We start from the raw sequence: 20,138 nt of genomic DNA, 5'->3' as shown, positions 1-20,138 counted from the left end.
TTGTAAATTGTAGACAAAGACCATGAGGGTATGTTTGATAACCCAGTAAATCCTAGTTAATGACCCATTTCCTTGGCTTTTCTATTGTTTGATGCACTTTCCCATTTTTTGAAGAAGCCCGCAAAAACACTTCAGCCCGCATAGACCCAAGAGTGTAAACTGATTTATCGGTGGAAACTTATAGCTGCTTCAGCAGAGGTTTATTTTCCATTGCATCAAGAAATAAAATTGCTTCCAAAATTAGCCTCAATCTTCCATCTTCTCTTCTATCTTCTCTTCTCTTTCTCCATTCTTGAATTTCCGTCAGATTTATAGCACCAAACCTTCACCTCTGCCGTTTTTCACTTTGATTTTGGGTCAGATTTGCAGCACCATTCCATCTTCTCTTCTCTTTATTGTGAGTTTGTTAGATTGTTGTTGAATAGCAGTTAGCTCTCAATTCAGTGTTATGATTCTTGAGAATATATACTCATCTCTGTATCCCATTTCAAGAGTAATGCGATTTCCTTTCTCTGAAATTCCTAGTGTTCATTTTTCTCTCTCAATTCAATTTGGGCATTCTTCAAGTTCTCAGCCCTAGCTTCAATTCTTCTGATTTTCTTGTTCTTGACAGCCAACATCAAGCACACATGAAATCGACTGGTTTATGTTTACAATGATCATAATTTGATACAAAAGGATCATTCTCGAAATGACGATAAATTATACAGCATATTTCTAGTACTAGGGCACATTGTGGTATATTTGATAAAAATGGAAAAGAATAAGGGCAAATATGTCTACACAAGGGATATTTCATTCTTCTAGTGGTGTATCAAACATGTGCTGATTTTTAAAAAGTTTTTAATCGAGAGAAACTTTACTACATAATTTGGTTTATTTTCTGAATTTATTTATTCTCTTGGATTTTCCAACTTGGCCTATCAAACATACCCTGAGTGTAAAATCCATATAAAATATGTGCATGCATAACACTGGAGTGAAAAATAAATATTTTTCTATTTACTTGTGAGACATATTATTATGATTTTGTCAATATAGATAAATGTGAGCATGGTAATTTTTGCTACTTGTACTCAATATGAAGAATATGCTCCTATTAAATTTTGCGTGTTAAAAGAAAAGAAAAACGATAATGGAATTCTATTTCTAAGAATAAAGTGGAATTTAGTAATATTCCCGTAGAACATCTCCAGCCTTATAGAAAATTACAGTACTACCCCTTTGAGCTCAGGCTTCCGTTTCCAGATTTCTGCAGATTAGGGAACAAAAAAGTCAAAACATCTTCACAAAATCCACCATTTTCGCTTCTTCCACATAAATCGCCCAATCAAAAATCAACTATAATCCTACAATTCAGTCCCACAATTTCAATCTCTTGTCTCAAAGATTCAATAATCGTTGCATCCAGTCGCAAAAGAAAAGGAAAAACAAAGAATTTTGATTTTTAGGTTTTAATTGCGATCATGATTGAAGCGGTGATTCCATTGTCGTTCGGCGATTTCCCGGACGACGTGCAGCTCTGCGTGCTGTCGTTCCTCCACCCCTCTGATTTGGCGGCGTTCGCCTGCACCTGTAAGCGCTTCGAAGCCCTCTACCGCCACGACCAGCGCCTCTGGTTCTCCCTCTGCCACCGCCGATGGGGATCCAAAACCCTAATCAACAAATGGGGCGGGGGTAAGATCTCCTACAGGCACCTCTACCGCGTCCTCGACGAGTACGACGCCCTAATCGGCTTCTGGCGCCGCTTCGGCGACACCCCCGCCCCCGCCGCCGCGCCTCCGCCGCCGCTGGTGTTTTTCGAGTGGGGGCCGTTCTACATCACCGGTTCCAGGGTTTCGCCGTCGAAGAACATGGGTTACGGGGTGATAAAAAAGCCCTTTCTGTGGATGAGCATTGCGCCGGGAGGGGAGATGGTGAATTACCTTGATCCGGAGGGGAGGGCGGAGGTGAATGCGGAAGATTTGGTCATGGCAGAATTGGGGGTTTCAGAGAGTGAGTTGATTCAGGTGAATGTGAGCTTCATTGGGGAATGCCATGTGGTGGTGGAGGAGAATTTGGAGGTCAATGTGGATCCGAGCTCGCCCAATTTGAGAGGTGAGGTGTCTGATGATGTATACGGGTCGCCACCGGACCAGATGAAGGAGATTTATCAGTATCTGGCGAATAAGACGAGCCCATCCTCGAGGCGGCAGAGGAGGAGGGAGAAAGAGAAGCAGAGGCAGGGGAGGATTAGGAAATGGGAGCCCGAGAATTTTGTCAAGATTGTCAATTGCTCACCCAAACCTTCCCGCCCTTTGCAGGGCCTGTGGAAGGTATTCTCATCTCTATCAAGATTCCATTTTTGTGCTTTGATCAGTTATAGCTAGTGCAAATTTGATTAGAATTAGTCTCAGACAGTTGAGCTTAAATGGTTTCAGTGCTCTTGCTCAGTTTGTTTTTAGTGTTAAATCCTTGAGAGCTTCTTGATATGGTTGGTTGCATTTTGGTCCTTTGAATTGGGTTAGGCAGTGCAATTAGTGATTGATGCAGTGATGGTGTGTGGTACACATGTATGGGGCGTTTAATATTGAGGTTTAGCCTAGATAAATAAAAATAGTAATGGTTGATTGGTTCATCTATTGTTCATAACGATGGATTGGAAGTTGGAACTTTAAGATATCTCAAGACCTTTAGTGATTTATGTAATTTGAGCTAACTTGCCATTGAAAGAGGTAGGATTAGAATTAATCTCTGATAGTTGGGCTTGACTCGCATCCCATTGAAAGAGGTAAATGCAAATATATGCATCTTTCTGTAGCTTATCTGATGCAAAGTGAAGGTTGAGCCAAAGGACAACCCTTAATGGTTATGCGCTCCTAGCCGTTGTTTATCTGATATTCTGATGTTAATAAGTAATGTCTTAAATAAATATGTTGAGTTAGAAGTTATCCGCGTGCTTCATATGCAAAACCAAAATCAAGAGTTAGAAGTTATCCGCGTGCTTCATATGCAAAACCAAAATCATATACAACCATACTGTTTTTTAAACTAACACGATCTAGATAAGATGCGTACTTGTTATTATATGTGTATTTCATCTATTTTTTTATCCTGTTATGTCAACACTATGCCATGCTTATCATCTCAGAAACTGCTATTGGGTGGTTATTGATAGTAGAAATATGTAAACTTCTCCAGTTTGACTTGTATCACCAATGGGCCAGTCTTATCACATATTATAAGCTTTATGAACCTGCTCTTTGTGACTGAGCATTCTGATTTGACCCTTAAATGGTGCCTTTCTTGGTAACATAATATAGTTTTCATTATGTGGAGTATTTAACACATAACAAGGCCTGGCTTGTTGATGGTTTGGTGCAACCGTGCAGGGTATTTGTGATGACATGAGCTTGGATTTCTATCTAGTGAGCTATGACGATGTTGGGGGTATAGCTTGCAGAAAGGTGGGGGACTTTCATAGGCCTCTGACTTACCATGGTCCAATATTCTGGACCCCAAGTCTGACATTCTTCAATTCTCCTCTTTCTCCTGAAGAGGATGACATATACAATTGCCGGGCACACCTTAGGCCAGCAGATGAAAGCCAGGAAATTATTTCAACTCCAGATAATGGAGTTGTCTCTCACATGCTTTACATCAACTCGAGCTATGACTTGGTTATTCCAGACTTAGTCGGGACTACTGCAAATCCTAGGCAGGTGGAAGGAAGGATCTGGCAGTACAGAAATGGGACATTTGGGTTTGGTTTTCTACGAGACAACTACATTATCGACCTCAAGCATATTGCTATAAACGGTCACCTTCTTGATACAGTGGAACCTAGCAATGGTTGTTGAGACCTCCAACTTGGATTAGCAAATAAATACTAGGATAATTTCCTAGGAGTTGAATAGAATAGGAGGAACAACTCCATTGTACATATTTGTAATAGAGTTATGCTGCCGTGCAGTGTAGCCATTGTTGTTGATTTGCTTATGATCATTCAATTCTTTATTAAGTTGTTGGATCTTTATGTTCATACATATTACAGACATTTATGTATGTATATAGGTAGGATATGTAAACTCTTAAACCTGCTTCAGTCTGTCGGATAATGTGCAGATCAAGATTAATACAGAAGATTCAAAATTAAAGCACAAATTTAAATGAATATAGTTGTTTATGTAAAATCTAATAGCAAAAGAGGGCATTTGGTCTAGTGGTATGATTCTCGCTTTGGGTGCGAGAGGTCCCGAGTTCGATTCTCGGAATGCCCCACTCATTATTTTGTATTAGTATTATAGCTTAATTCATTCCATTTGCTATTAGGATTTGTATTATGTTACCACGTATTTTTACTAGTTTTTGCTCTTTTGTTTACTCTAAATAGAAAATAAGTTCATAGTTATTTCATTTGGTTAATTTTTCAAGTTGCCAAATTATAGTAGTAGTATTAGTATAAAAGAATCGTATACATAATTCAGTACAAGTAACGTCATTTAATTGATACACCAGCACCTAGCAAGTCTTTAAATCCTAAGATTGGACTCTCTCATACATTTGAACGAGACACTCAGAATAATTTAATTCGATATTCAATGTTCTTCACCTGTATTGAAAAATTATTTGTGCACAAGAAAACTTCAGCTTTGTAAATTGAAGCCTACCATCTAAAACGCGTGTGAGAAAAATAGATTTGATCGTTAATCCTTTTTTTAAAAAAAAACTTATTAACCGTCAAAACAGACATAAATCTAGGATTAAACAAATCATATACAAAAACCTTGCTTGAATCACACGGAACTATTCTACTTCATTTTGTTTTCTTTTTGAGAGAACTATTCTACTATGTCATTATTTTTTAATTAATTCCATTGGTCACTCCCCCAACAAGGCAACAAGTCAACTATACAAATCCAAAACATTTTGTATGAAACTTCCACAAAACTATTTAATTCTTGCTTCAAGACTTTTAATTCCTAGAAAATTAATTATGCCAACATACGCGTATACATTCTAATATGTATGATATAATCCATTAGTCCAATATATGTATAATCCTAACATAAACTCTCATCCCAAAACAAGGAAAATAAATCAATCTTTTACATGTTCATCTGTGGCAGAAGAAGCTTTATACGGGATGAAGACAGGGAGAAGAATGAAAGCTCACATTTGACTCCGAAAAGGAGCAAGAACACAAGGACAAACCCTTATGCAGAGCGCGGCTTGGACAAATTTCACACACTTTTAGCTCATCTTGAGGGCGAGAAGCAGAAGATATACAATCAGATTGGGGCGGAGGAAGTATCTTTTGTTCGATTTGTCTACTCCGACAGCTTCAAGAACGTGAGGCCTATCGTTGTGAGAGGCAAGAACAACAACAGCCACCTCAAATTTGGTCCCAACAACTCTACAACAAGCAGGGATGAAGAAATATGTGGTGATGAGAGAGAGGAAAAAGGAGAGAAGATGATGATGTGTAAGAGATGGAATATTGGAAGCTTGTGTTTTGGAGTGATGATGGTTTTAGTGTTTGTGGCGATTCATGGGAGATCCTTTGCGATTCTTTGCACCACCTTTGTATGGTATTTGGTTCCCCTGATTTTTGGAAGGAGAAATGTTATTTGAATTTTTGATATGTGTATATATGTGCTGATGATAATTAATTTTGTGTATTAGTTTATTTCATGTCTTCTTCTCAATTGAGCACCAATAAATTGACGAGTCAATGAAAGCATGTCCCCAAAATTTCCTTATCTTGTCTGATTTATCTTTGTTATTTACTTGCTTTGAGATTATCATAATAATGTATGCAACTTTATTGGGATACTTAACATTATTATTAGTCTCTGTGTTTGATATCTCGTGTTTACCTTTAATTAATAATATTATCTCTACACTGTATACATGTAATTGCTTTTAGTTCTGATAAATTGTGCATCGGAGTGGATTTTAGAATAGACAATAAGAAGAAAGATATGACCAAGGCAAAAAGAAACTTTAACTGCAGCATTTTAAACTAGGTACTTATTAGAGAGAAAAAAAAAAATTTAAAAAGCAGGAGAACCCATATGCCAATATTGTGGGAAATTACATGTAAACCATAATTTGTGCATGGCCCGATCTCGTTCATGCAATGAGTGTAACAATAAAACATTCCACACTACGGCTTATAGAATAATAATAACATCTACAAAAATATCATATCAATTAAATCATTATTCCACATTCCATTGTACTAATCATTTCAAAACATTTCATATTCAAAGAGAAAATATATTACTCTTAATCATGCGATCTTAATTATAATACTAACAGATAAAATATGTAGAAACATAGAAATAATTAAAAACGATAATAATACTACAAAGAGAGATTGAGATCCAAATGCAATCCTTTTTACTTCTTCCCTTTCTCACTCTCCTCTCCTTGGCGCGCAGAAGTGCCTTCTTTTTTCACCTCCGCGAAATCTTCAAGAATGAACTTGGGAGTCCAACCAGCCGATGGTCGTTTTTTATCTGCGTTAGCGACGAGGCGTTTATGCGCTTCTCGGCTGCTTCTAAGCAATGCGCAGAAGTTCTCCACCTCTTCGTCATTTACTTCATCAACACCTTCTGCTATTTTACTTTTATTCTTCTTCCCTCCGTCCATGATTAATATTGAAGAGAGGGAGAGAGTATATATTAGGTCGCAAGTCTATAGAGATTACTTGCTTTTATAGGGCCAGCCACCATAGTCAATTATTATTACTACTATTATTTCAAAACTTCTCAATATATATATACACATAATCTGTTTTTTGGTGGAGGCAATTCATTCACCAAGATTTTATCAATATTGATCTCATTATGTATATATTAATTAAAATTATGTCCATTTAAAAAACATACTAATATTACACAATCAATCACCTTTTTATATTTAATTGAGATATATATATATATAGGGGTGCGTTAGGCTCCTTTTCATCCTAAGTGTCCTATTTCCTTCTTAATCTCAGCCCTTGGATCCTTGAATTGGATGGTTGTGATCAATGCATTATTAGTCTATAATGTTGCATTATTAGCCGTTGTGCATTATTAGAATGAAAATGTGCATTATTAGTCTATAATGTTGCATTATTAGCCGCTGTGCATTATTAGAATGAAAATGTGCATTATTAAATGACATATGGCATTAATCTAATCGTCAGATGACAAAATTGTGGGGCTAGGATTAAGAAGGAAAAAGGACAAAAGATGTGAAAAGGATTTGAATACATTCCTATAGAGTCCCATTATCCACAAATCCACTCTTAAAGACCGAACCACCGAACCCTACCAAATTAGGGTTTTTAGATCTAGTTTTTTATGGATAAGATACAGAAATTTATAAATTATTTTCGCCTTCATCACGAGCCTATTTTAATTCATCCGAAGGTAAATAAGTCATACTAACATGTTACGAAGATTTAACTTCGTTCCAGAATATATTACTTCATTCTAGTAGGTTTTTACTTCATCCAGTAGGTTCTTACTTCATTGCAGTACGTAAATGTGGTTTCGCCGTCGCGTGCCGTTCTTTCTCTCTACAATATCTATCACCACCGCCATGGCACTAATATTGGTTTAATAAACATATGGAATAATGTAATAAATTATTGGAATGAAGTATGTGTAGAAGCATTTGAAGTCCTACTGGAATGAAGTAAAAATCTTATCCAATGAAGTAATAACGTTCCTCAATGAAATAATAAACTCACTTGAATAAATTGCATTTTTAATCAAGCAAAAACCCACGTCAATGAATTTGAATGAAACATATGTTAAATCATTTCAAAACCTACTGGAAGCAAGTAAAAACATGTTGTAGTTTCAAGGTATTAGGTACATAATGAAGTAATAAACCCATTTCAAGCTTCATTTTACTTCATTACAAGCCCATTTTACTTCATTACAAGCCCATTTTACTTCATTCTGTACTTCAAATGCTTCTACACATACTTCATTCCAACAATTTATTACATTATTCCATGTGTTTATTAAACCATATTAGCGCCATGGCGTTGGTGATAGATATTGTAGAGAGAAAGACCGACACGCAACGGCGAAACCACATTTACCTACTGAAATGAAGTAAAAACCTACTGGAATGAAGTAAAAACCTACTAGAATGAAGTAATATATTCTGGAACAAAGTTAAATCTTCGTTTTTAAAACACTCCATACAGTCAATTCGCTTTATAGTAATAATACATAATAATGAAGTAAATCACAGTAAAAATGAAGTAATAAAATATTATAATGAAGTAACATCTTTAACTGATGTGTTGTTTGCACATTAAAGTATGTCATCAATTCGACTCTTATTGAACTAAATTGTTGTTATAACACATTAAAATGAACTACATATTCTTTTTGATAAAATAGTAAATTGATAAGATGAAGTAATAAATTATGATAATAAAGTAATAGTATAAATGATCTGTTTTCCTATTAACTATAATCTAGTTAGTATGAAGTATTTAATTCATATAATGAAGTAATAAGTTATGATAATGAAGTAATATAAATGATCTATTTATACAGTAGGTTTTATTACTAAAATGAAGTAATAATACATAATAATGAAGTAAATCATAGTAAAAATGAAGTAATAAAATATTATAATGAAGTAACATCTTTAACTGATGTGTTGTTTGCACATTAAAGTATGCCATCAATTCGACTCTTATTGAACTAAATTGTTGTTATAATGAAGTAATAACACAGCTGAATGAACTAAATTGTTGTTATAATGAACTAAATTTGTAGGCATAAATTGTTTGTTTTAATTTTCCACTAACAATAATTTGCATGTTTTATATCAATGGCATACTTTCCTGACTGTCCATCCCAACTGATCTTCATTTACATTACTTTATTTATATTACTTATTACTTCATTTATATTACTTATTACTTCATTTATATGATCTTCATTTATATTACTTCATTACCATAACTTATTACTTCATTATATGAATTCAATACTTCATACTAACTAGATTATAGTTAATAGGAACACAGATCATTTATATTACTTCATCTTATCAATTTATTACTTCATTATCATGTTTTATTACTTCATTTTGGTAATAAACCTAACTGTATAAGCAAATCAATTACTATGAAATTGATGGAGAGCTTCTCGTGTCAATTCAGTTAATCTCCACTTCGCCTCTGTACAAATTTCGGTCGACATATCAATAGGCAAACACAGAATATTCTCGTACGTTCCACCGCAGCTAAGAAATAGGATAATCGCCGGAGAATTCGTACGGCGGCTATCTCAAATTCGGCAATGGAGTCTCATGGCTCCGGACTCCGCCGCGTATTGCTCCTGGCATTTTGTATCTCCGGGATTTGGTCGGCTTAAATTTATCAAGGCGTCCTGCAAGAAACTCTGTAGGCATTGCCATTTCATTTTTTATGTTTCGATTACTTTCTATATTTTCCATAACTGATGGAAGATGAAGATATGAAGATGAACTAGGTTTGGAGAGAAGTTTTGAGAGAGGAGAGAAGAAGATGCAGCGAAATTGCGTGAGCGGGCATGAGTAAATTTTTAAATTTTTACCCTAATTATGAAATTACAAAAATACCCCCGCATTGAGGTAAATTGAGTATATAATGAAGTGCGAAAATTAACCTTTGATTATCTAATCTAATCCATCAAATTCAAGATCATGTGGTCAAGATTCGGTCTCTAGTTCGGTCTTTAAGAGTGGATTTGTGGTTAATAGGACTATATATATATATATATATATATATATATATATATATATATATATATATATATGGATGTACTAAGATGACAACCCTCTTTATTGTAACACCATACCACCATTTTAGGCCATTGGATCTGGAAATCGTGTGCTTGTCATGCTGCCACGTGTAAAAACACGGAGGGGTAAAATAGGCAATTTCTGATTTTACGTTACCAGATTGCAGTGCTATTAATTGAATATTGCAGTCTTACCACAACAATATTGCAATTTACCACGACTGCAATATCTAATACAGTAGACTGCAATATCTAATACAGTAGACTGCAAACCCGTGTTTTTTCACGAAACTTAATCCTAGGCGTCCATAGATGAGATCTAACGGATTATATTGGTGGTATGGTGTTATCCTATCTATGGTGGCACCCTAGTGCACCCCTATATATATATATATATATATATATATATAGGGGTGTGATCATATCATAACTCATATTTATGTGATAACCTAATAACCCTATCATTTTATGGGTCAAAAGTATCATTTTTACTAAAAATGATATTTTTTCAGCATGCATAAAATGATACTTTTATTCCATAAAATGATATTCTGTTCCATAAAATGATATTTTTCGTCCATAAAATGAGGGTTATTGGGTTATCACCATAAATATGGGTTATGATATGATCACATCCCTCTATATATATATATATAGTCCTATTATCCACAAATTCACTTTTAAAGACCGAACCACCGAACCCTACCAAATTAGGGCTTTTAGATTTAGTTTTTTATGGATGAGATACAGAAATTTATAAATTATTTTCGCCTTCATCACGAGCCTATTTTAATTCATCTGAAGGTAAATAAGTCATACTAACATGTTACGAAGATTTAACTTCGTTCCAGAATATATTACTTCATTCTAGTAGGTTTTTACTTCATTCCAGTAGGTTTTTACTTCATTTCAGTAGGTAAATGTGGTTTCGCCGTTGCGTGTCGGTCTTTCTCTCTACAATATCTATCACCAACGCCATGACGCTAATATGGTTTAATAAACACATGAAATAATGTAATAAATTGTTGGAATGAAGTATGTGTAGAAGCATTTGAAGTACAGAATGAAGTAAAATGGGCTTGTAATGAAGTAAAATGGGCTTGTAATGAGTAAAATGAAGCTTGTAATGGGTTTATTACTTCATTCTGTACCTAATACCTTGAAACTACAACATGTTTTTACTTGCTTCTAGTAGGTTTTGAAATGATTCAACATATGTTTCATTCAAATTCATTGACGTGGGTTTTTGCTTGATTAAAAATGCAATTTATTCAAGTGAGTTTATTATTTCATTGAGGAACGTTATTACTTCATTGAATAAGATTTTTACTTCATTCCAGTAGGACTTCAAATGCTTCTACACATACTTCATTCCAATAATTTATTACATTATTCCATATGTTTATTAAACCAATATTAGCGCCATGACGGTGGTGATAGATATTGTAGAGAGAAAGAACGGCACGCGACGGCGAAACCACATTTACGTACTGCAATAAAGTAAGAACCTACTGGATGAAGTAAAAACCTACTAGAATGAAGTAATATATTCTGGAACGAAGTTAAATCTTCGTAACATGTTAGTATGACTTATTTACCTTCGGATGAATTAAAATAGGCTCGTGATGAAGGCGAAAATAATTTATAAATTTCTGTATCTTATCCATAAAAAACTAGATCTAAAAGCCCTAATTTGGTAGGGTTCGGTGGTTCGGTCTTTAAGAGTGGATTTGTGGATAATGAGACTCTATATATATATATATATATATATATATATATATATATATATATAGGATTGTGATCAATTGAGATTATTTAGGCTAATTGAGAAATGGGATGCAATATCAGCCACTCATTTTTATTAAATGAGTGGTCCAGATTTTGCCCCAAAATAAATATTTTTAGATTAATTTAATATGAAAGGGTAAAACTGTCTTTTCGCGTTTTAATCTAGGGTTCTTCAGCATATTAACGTGAGATTGGCGATTCTTATGAGATTTTGCGATTTCCATCAGATCACTGATTGAATCTATTTTAACGATTTATGATTCAATTGATTCGGAAATTAGACTCAGACGATTTCAGCGATTTCAAAGATATCTGATTTGCGATACAATTTCAAAAAACAGACGACCAGTTCGACGGATTTCTGTGTTGATTTTGAAGTTTTTCGGTCGATTTTACCGATTTTGAAGTTCTTCAGCTTTCAATTGTGATTTTGGTGAGAATTGCGATTTCGTGAGATCTCTGATTCAATTGATTGAAACGATTTCTGATTCAATTGACTCAAAAATTAGAACGCAGACGATTTCAACGATATCTGATTCGACGATTCCTCAGGATATCAATTTTCGAAAAACAGAAGACAAATCGACGGATTTCGGTGTTGAATCTGAAGTTTTTAGGTCGATTTTATCTACTTTGATTCTGTTTTTATGTTTTATTTATTGATGCCCAGTCAAATTTCTTCCTAATCAATTTTTGTTTTTTTGCTTTTTCATCTTTAGCTCCGATTTCACTTCATAATCAACACCCAAGTGTTATCTGATGGATTCTTCATCTTATCCCGAGTCGACGTCGACGAATGGTGGAGGTATTTGGTTTGATTTTCATTAACATGATTTTTTTGTGTTGTGTTGGTGAATTATACTCTGTTGACATAAATGCAAATCTGTTGACATGATGTATGTTGCCTGTCAAATTTTGTATTATGTTGGTGAATTATACTCTGTAGCTATAGTCTTTGTTGATATTCTGTTTCATCAACATGATTTTTTTGTGTTATGTTGGTGAATTATACTCTGTTGACATAACTGCACTGCTGATATTTAAATTGATGTTCTATTGACATAAATGCAAATCTGTTGGCATGATGTATGTTATCTGTTAAATATTCTATGTAGCTATACTCTTTGTTGACATTTTGTTGATATACAAAATAGTTTTATGCAAAATGAACCCTCCCCTGTCTGAATAGCCCCTGTTGTGGTGTTTGTTGGTGGAGGAAGGGGTTATGGATAGTGTTGAGATTCCATGATAGGATGTCTGATGTATGTTACCTGTTAAATATTCTATGTAGCTATACTCTTTGTTGACATTTTGTTGATAATACAAAATAGTTGTATGCAAAATGCAACCTCCCATGTCTGAACAGCCTCTGCTGTGGTGTTTGTTGGTGGAGGAAGGTGTTATGGATAGGGTTGAGAGTCCATGATATGATGTCTGAGATGTTGGTGCTGGTGTGGGTCAATTAAGATATGCTAGTTGGCATTATCTGTTTCAGTTTGTTTACATATTTTCCCATTATGTTGTAGGATTTGTTATTCCAATTTATGATTGCTTGCTTATGCAATTTGCATAATTTGAGAGATGAATCTGATTGGATTGCAGTTACCATGATAATTCATTTGCAACTTCTAAGGCTCTGCATATAGCTAATAAGATCAACTCATCATCAACATTTCATGTATTGGAAGCTTTTTCCACCATCAGGTACATTGTGAATCTCCTACATCAGTTCTTGATCTTATAATTCATGAAATCTTGTGTGTGGTTCTTTTTATTCAAGCGCGGTTGTGTAGTATAAAGCTCGAATTACTTAGTTGAAGATTGCAATGCTGCATAACATGCTAACTGCACTTAAGATTGATTGATTGATTGAAAATTAAAACAGGAACTATTTTATGGGAAGGTGACATTTATCAAGTCTAAAGCAGCTGTGAGAGAGCGTATAGTGGACTTCGCAGCAAAGGCCCTTGGATCATTGCCGTATTGTTCTGCAGTCAAATCCGGCTTCAACGACATGAATTATATGTAAAACATTGTTGTTGATATGAATTATATATAAAACGTTGTTGTTGACATGAATTATATGTAAAACGTTGTTGTTGTTGACATAAATAATATAGGTCATTGACATGAAAATATTCATTGTTGACATTAATTATTTGTAAAATGTTGTTGTTGAAATAATAGTTAACATAAATAACGTCTGTTGTTGACATCGTGGTTCCCATAAATAACGTTTGTTGTTGACATCGTAGTTGACATAAATAATGTTCGCCGTTGACATCGTAGTTGACATAATGTCTCCGTAGTTGACATCACGAAAATGACAATTATGCCCCCTAGTTGACATAATGTTTGAGTAGTTGACATTGCGCGAAAATTGTGAATGAGTGACTGAAAATGCATCTCAATTCTCAATTAAGCTAAAAAATCTCAACCTAACAAGACCCGTTGTTGATATTTGATTTTGCTCTCTATTGACATCTATTGTATGATTTTGTTTTTTAATTTTAAGATTTGTTTTCTGAGTTGCACACACTTTATACAAGCTGTTGACATTTGGTTATAAGTTATTGACATTTCAATACAAGTTGGAGTCAGACTTGCCTCCGTGCTACTCACTGATGAGGGCGTCCAGGCTGCCCCAGTCCTGCCTGGAGGGGTAATTACAATTACAATTCATGTTTTTAAGGTTAATTAGAATTAAAATTCATGTCAACTATATATACTAGCCATGTCAACAACTAATATAATTATGTCAACTATGGTGCATATCGTGTCAATGGTACATACAAGTCATATCAACTACGGTACATATCGTGTCAACTACACGTACAAACCATGTCAACTATGTTACAAACTATGTCAACTACACGTACAAGCCATGTCAACTATACATAGAAACCATGTCAACAACAATTATAAGTCATGTCATCTACACGTACAAGCCATGTCAATAACAATCAGGGTTGTTTTTTAGTTGTTAACACATACTAAAAGTTATTGACATTATCTTATTAGTTGTTGATATTTAATTTTGCACTCTAATGACATCTATCTTATAATTTTCTTTATTAATTATAATATTTGTTTTCAGAGTTGTTGACACTTTATACAAACTGTTGACATTTGGTTATAGGTTGTTGACATTTCAATACAATTTGTTGAACTGATTAACATTTGATATAACTGCTAAGCTCAAAATTCAGAATCCACAATAATAGTTTTAAAACCCATCCAACTATATAATTTAAGATTACTTACACATGGAGATATAGTCATATAATTTAAGATTACTTAAACATATAATTTAATTATGCTAAATTATAATTCATGTTTTTAAGGTTAGTTATAATTAAAAATCATGTCAACAACTAATATAATTATGTCAACTATGGTGCATATCGTGTCAACGGCACATACAAGTCATGTCAACTACGGTACATATCGTGTCAAGTACACGTACAAGCCATGTCAACTATGTTACATCATGTTAACAACAATTATAAGCCATGTCAACTACACATAGAACCATGTCAACAACAATTATAAGTCATGTCAACAACAATTATAAGTCATGTCAACTACACATAGAAACCATGTCAACAACAATTATAAGTCATGTCAACAACACGTACAAATCATGTCAACAACAATTATAGCCAAATGTCAACTACACTTTCAAGCCACGTCAACAACAATTCAGTCATTTTATAAAAACAATATGCTATTTAATCTTAGTTTTAGTTATTTTAACAATATTCTCTTCTTTATCTTTCCCTTTCTCCTGTTGTTTTTCTTTGTTCGTTTCAACCTGTGTGTTATCCATTGGGCCTGCAGAGGCTGATTCATTATTGTCATCACTGATCGTGTCCTCTTTTGTTCCTTCTACTTCTTCTTCTTTAGCAGCCTATTGAATTAGTAATTTATAATTAATATCAAATTAATTTGAATTAATTCTAAATAACAAAAGACAAGATTTGGCTCACCGCTTTAGGATCAGAAATTGGCGATGTAGGGATATTTTCTTTGTTTCTTTCTTCTGCATACTGCATGTAAATTATTTCTACAATTATAGTATCTAAACTGTAGGAGTAATCTAATGTCAACTCAGAGAAACATATGTAAATAAAATGATGTACTTACTTCATCAAAGAAATGTCCAAATTTGAAAGCATGTAGTGACTGTGAAATGTTCATGAATTTTACGAATTTCCTGCAGCAAGCCAAGAGGCACAACCTGATAGATTTCTTAGCTTTTTTATCCTAATATGCAAAAACTTACATCAGCTGGATTTTTTTGATCATCACAAAAATTCATCAATACATAAACTTCTACCAGGGATTTAACGTCTAATGCAATTCAAATATTTTTACATATAACTCAAACAGCTGCCCTAGTTTACTAAAACAGTTAACAAAAATGAAGCAACGAGTTAAAACGAACCTTGTTGGGGAAGTCCACTGAAGCTAATAACTGCAATCGCTGCAAGGGGAAGTGCGCGAAGTAGCCACGTCGAGCTAGCAACATCCAACCACTCTCCCAACCACTCTCTATTCCCTTGTGAAATGTAGGTACTGAAACGTAGAAATATAGATTATGATGTTGAGGATGAACTTAATCATTAATTGAACTGAATCACATGTAGCATGGCTTGCTGCATGTGGTGACAGTTGAAGCTGATAGAGAGTTAAGAACACAAAATGCCTTGAACATTAATATATCAAGATGGCTTGCTGCATGTTGATGCCTTGAACACGTCTGTCTAATTAGCTTGCGCTTCTTCAATTGCTAATCAACAAAAAATTCATCAGAAGTTGAATTCATAAGAAAACAAATCCACATATGTTTTATAACAATAAAATCAAAGTAATAGCTATTGACTTACTACTATAACCATACATATGTTTTCTACAGCCATCCTAACAGCTATTCAAACAAGCATACACTATGTCAATAAAATTATGTCAACAGCTATTCAACAATCATACAGTCTGTGTTATTATAGCTATGTCAATAGCTATTGACTTACTACTACAACCATACATATGTTTTCTACAGCCATCCTAATAGCTATTCAAACAAGCATACACTATGTGAATAAAATTATGTCAACAGCTATTCAAACAAGCATACACTATGTCAATAAAATTATGTCAACAGCTATTCAACAATCATACAATCTGTTATTATAGCTATGTCAATAGCTATTGACTTACTACTACAACCATACACATGTTTTCTATAGTCATCCTAATAGCTATTCAAATAAGCATACACTATGTGAATAAAATTATGTCAACAGCTATTCAACAATCATACAGTTTGTTATTATAGCTATGTCAATAGCTATTGTATAAAATGTCAATAATCTTAAAACTTTAAACACATCCATCTCTCCTGATTCTACCATCACTAATCAACAAAAAAATTCAGCAGAGATCGAATTCATAAGAAAACAAATGCAGATGTGTTTTAATTCACTAAAATCGAAGTAATATACTTAAAATTTGAATCAATTTCTTAACCTGAATCAATTACTTAAAATTTAAAAATTCAAGCTTTCACTGCTTATTACCAATCAAAATATCAAGAACAAACACTTTCCTGAAACGATCTGTGAAAATAAATTTCAATTAAATGACAAAATAAACCTCAAATTTTCCAATGCCCTCAAGAACCAGGTCGCAATGAAAGATTCCTAATTACTACCAGATCGCCTACAAAATTTAAAAGAAATGTCAAAAAAGTAAATGTAGAGACTCACCACTCCACTATCAGCTAAAAATATTTCAACAAAATCACATAAACAAACCTAAAAAACAGAACACAAATTAAACTAATTAAAAAATGAGAAAAGACGATCAGACTTTATTCTCAGCAATTGAACACCAGAAAATCAGGGCATTGCACAAGAATCATCAGACAGTTCAAAATCAAAATGACTACACAAATAATTAAAAAGAAGACATATAACACGGAAAAAAAAATCGAATCTCTAACTTGAGTGAAGAAAAAAAGTGAAAGTCCGAGCCAAAACTGAAAGTATCAATCGATGAACCGGAACAGAAATGTAGAAACAACGCTAGTCAAATCCACTTCTCCGCCTTCATCTCTCATGATCTCCGCCGATTTGGAATGCCGATTCTCTTCGATCGTTGCTTCAGCCGATTCAGCTACAATCGACACTTCAGCCGATTGTCTTCGATTGTGCTCTTCGATCGTCATTGAAGAAAACTGTTCGATTTTGCTCTTCGATTTTGAAGGTCTACGAATTGAAATTTGAAGACCAGCTGATTTTTCAGTGGGATTTTGAAGGTTTTCAATTTTGCACAATTGTGTGAATTGTATGAAGATTTGCAGATTTGCAGATTTGAAGGTCTTCGAAATTAGAAAATGATTTGAAATACAATTTTATGTTTTCCCCCATTTTATTAATAAAATTATAATTATACCCTTGTGTTGACATAATGTGCTAGCTGTTGACATTTCATGAATCTTATGGATTAGTGGCCCATATTGCATCTCATTTCTCAATTAAGGTAAATAATCTCAACCTAACAAGACCCTATATATATATATATATAGAGTCCCATTATCCACAAATCCACTCTTAAAGACCGAACCACCGAACCCTACCAAATTAAAGCTTTTAGATCTAGTTTTTTTTAGGATAAGATACATAAATTTATAAATTATTTTCGCCTTCATCACGAGCCTATTTTAATTCATACGAAGGTAAATAAGTCATACTAACATGCTACGAAGATTTAACTTCGTTCCAGAATATATTACTTCATTCTAGTAGGTTTTTACTTCATTCTAGTAGGTTTTTACTTCATTCCAGTACGTAAATGTGGTTTCGCCGTCGCGTGCCGTTCTTTCTCTCTACAATATCTATCACCAACGCCATGGCGCTAATATGGTTTAATAAACACATGGAATAATGTAATGAATTATTGGAATGAAGTATGTGTAGAAGCATTTGAAGTACAGAATGAAGTAATAAACCTATATAATGAAGTATAAAACTAGATCTAATGGCCCAGATTTGGTCTCTAGTTCGGTCTTTAAAATTGGTTCGACATTGATCACAACTCTATATATATATATATAGGGGAGCATTAAGGTCCTATTGCCCCATTAGTGTCTATTTCCTTCTTAATATCAACCATTAGAATAGTATGATGGACGGACTAGATGAAGCCTCACAAAATCATCCCGTGTTGCATTATTAGGTTCATTCTGTGCATTTTATGGGTAAAATTGTAAAACAGCCTTGAATTAAAACGGCATGAGCGAGATATAAGCAATCCTTCCATATGCTCACTCTCTCTCTCACTCCAAACGTCTCTTCCCATCAGCCCACGATTCTTAAATCGTCTCCCCCATTTCCAAATAGGAAAAACCCTAGCCGCTACTCAAATTGAAGAGACACCACCACTCGCGCCGATTTTTCACCGTGAAAAGCACCGCCGGTCGACGATTCATAGTTCTAATGTGATTCCTTCGCCACGCGATTATAGATTTACAGTCGACAACAAGGCGGGTTTCAAAAGTTCCGATTTTTGGTAAGAAACACTTCTAATCGTCAATTTTCGTCATTAAAACAGTGACGATTTTGTCACACATTTGGTCGACACATTTAATGATTCAATTTTTCGTAATACCCACTGTTAATCGCCTATTTTCACAGCCGACACACCACCTAATCGTCGATTCAATATTTTCTCCTAAACAATATCACGTTTTTCACACTTGTTTTGGTCAAGATTTTCGTAAATCGTAAAATCGTGTTCATTTTTGATAGGGTTCTGTCATTATTGAAGTTTGTAGTGAATGACTGATTTCCAATTTGTTTTGGGCGATTTGGTAGATGAAATCGTATCTGGGTTGATTTTTGGTTTGTCTTGTATTAGCCTTTATGTTTATTCGTGTATTATTTGATACAATGTGTACATTATTGTAGGTAGTGGCGTGCATTACTTTTTTGATTGAATCTACATCAGTCGGTTTGATAAAATTCCTGAAAATTGAGTGAAATTTGTATTCATATTTGCATTATTTGTTTCAATTTGTACATTATTGTAGGGAGTGGTGTAAATTATTGTATGGAGTGGTGTACATTATGTTTTTTGTTTTACTTTAAATGCATCGGTTTTATAAAAGGTCAATGGTTGATAGAATGTAATATTCATTGGTGCATTATTTGCTTACTTTTGTACATTATACAGTTAGTATTGTGCATTAATGCGATACATTATTGATTTTTGGGCAGCGGCGAAGCAGCCTAGGTTAGATATTGACGAAGCGGTGGATGATGTTCTTCCACTTGCGATTGCGCAAAAGTTCAGGGAGAGCTTGGTTGAGCAGCAAAGGTCCTATTGCCTCCCGTCTGATTTCCAAGAGGGAAAAGGCTATAAAGGAGGCTACTAGGCCTCTTAGACGGTGCAAGGCTTGTGATGAGATGGGACATCACGACTCTAGAAACTGTCCAATGTTTAAAGAGACGGTGAAAGATAAAGAGCTTCATAAGGGAAAGAGGAAATCTTGATGTATCT

The 20,138-nt window shown here is 34.2% G+C and overlaps 2 protein-coding genes and 1 non-coding gene across 3 annotated transcripts; all 3 read left to right on the top strand.

Moving 5' to 3' along the window:
* The first annotated feature begins 1,247 nt into the window (after positions 1 to 1,247).
* On the top strand, positions 1,248 to 4,000 carry LOC125196738 (F-box family protein). The gene is made up of 2 exons (XM_048095352.2): positions 1,248 to 2,315; positions 3,372 to 4,000. The coding sequence occupies exons 1-2, from the start codon at positions 1,467 to 1,469 to the stop codon at positions 3,837 to 3,839; spliced, it is 1,317 nt and encodes a 438-aa protein (XP_047951309.2). The 5' UTR covers positions 1,248 to 1,466; the 3' UTR covers positions 3,840 to 4,000.
* Positions 4,001 to 4,187: 187 nt separating this feature from the next.
* On the top strand, positions 4,188 to 4,259 carry TRNAP-UGG (transfer RNA proline (anticodon UGG)). Its single transcript has one exon. It is a non-coding gene; the product is annotated as a tRNA-Pro (tRNA).
* Positions 4,260 to 5,065: 806 nt separating this feature from the next.
* On the top strand, positions 5,066 to 5,623 carry LOC125194762 (uncharacterized). Its single transcript, XM_048092989.2, has one exon. The coding sequence runs from the start codon at positions 5,092 to 5,094 to the stop codon at positions 5,611 to 5,613; it is 522 nt and encodes a 173-aa protein (XP_047948946.1). The 5' UTR covers positions 5,066 to 5,091; the 3' UTR covers positions 5,614 to 5,623.
* The last annotated feature ends 14,515 nt before the right edge of the window (positions 5,624 to 20,138 follow it).

The sequence above is a fragment of the Salvia hispanica genome, chromosome 4, assembly GCF_029641045.1.
Source record: "Salvia hispanica isolate PSC_SH4W2 chromosome 4, Shi_PSC_v1, whole genome shotgun sequence".
NCBI lineage: Eukaryota > Viridiplantae > Streptophyta > Magnoliopsida > Lamiales > Lamiaceae > Salvia > Salvia hispanica.
The sequence above is the reverse complement of the archived record's forward strand: the minus strand, read 5'-3'. Positions and strand labels throughout refer to the sequence as shown.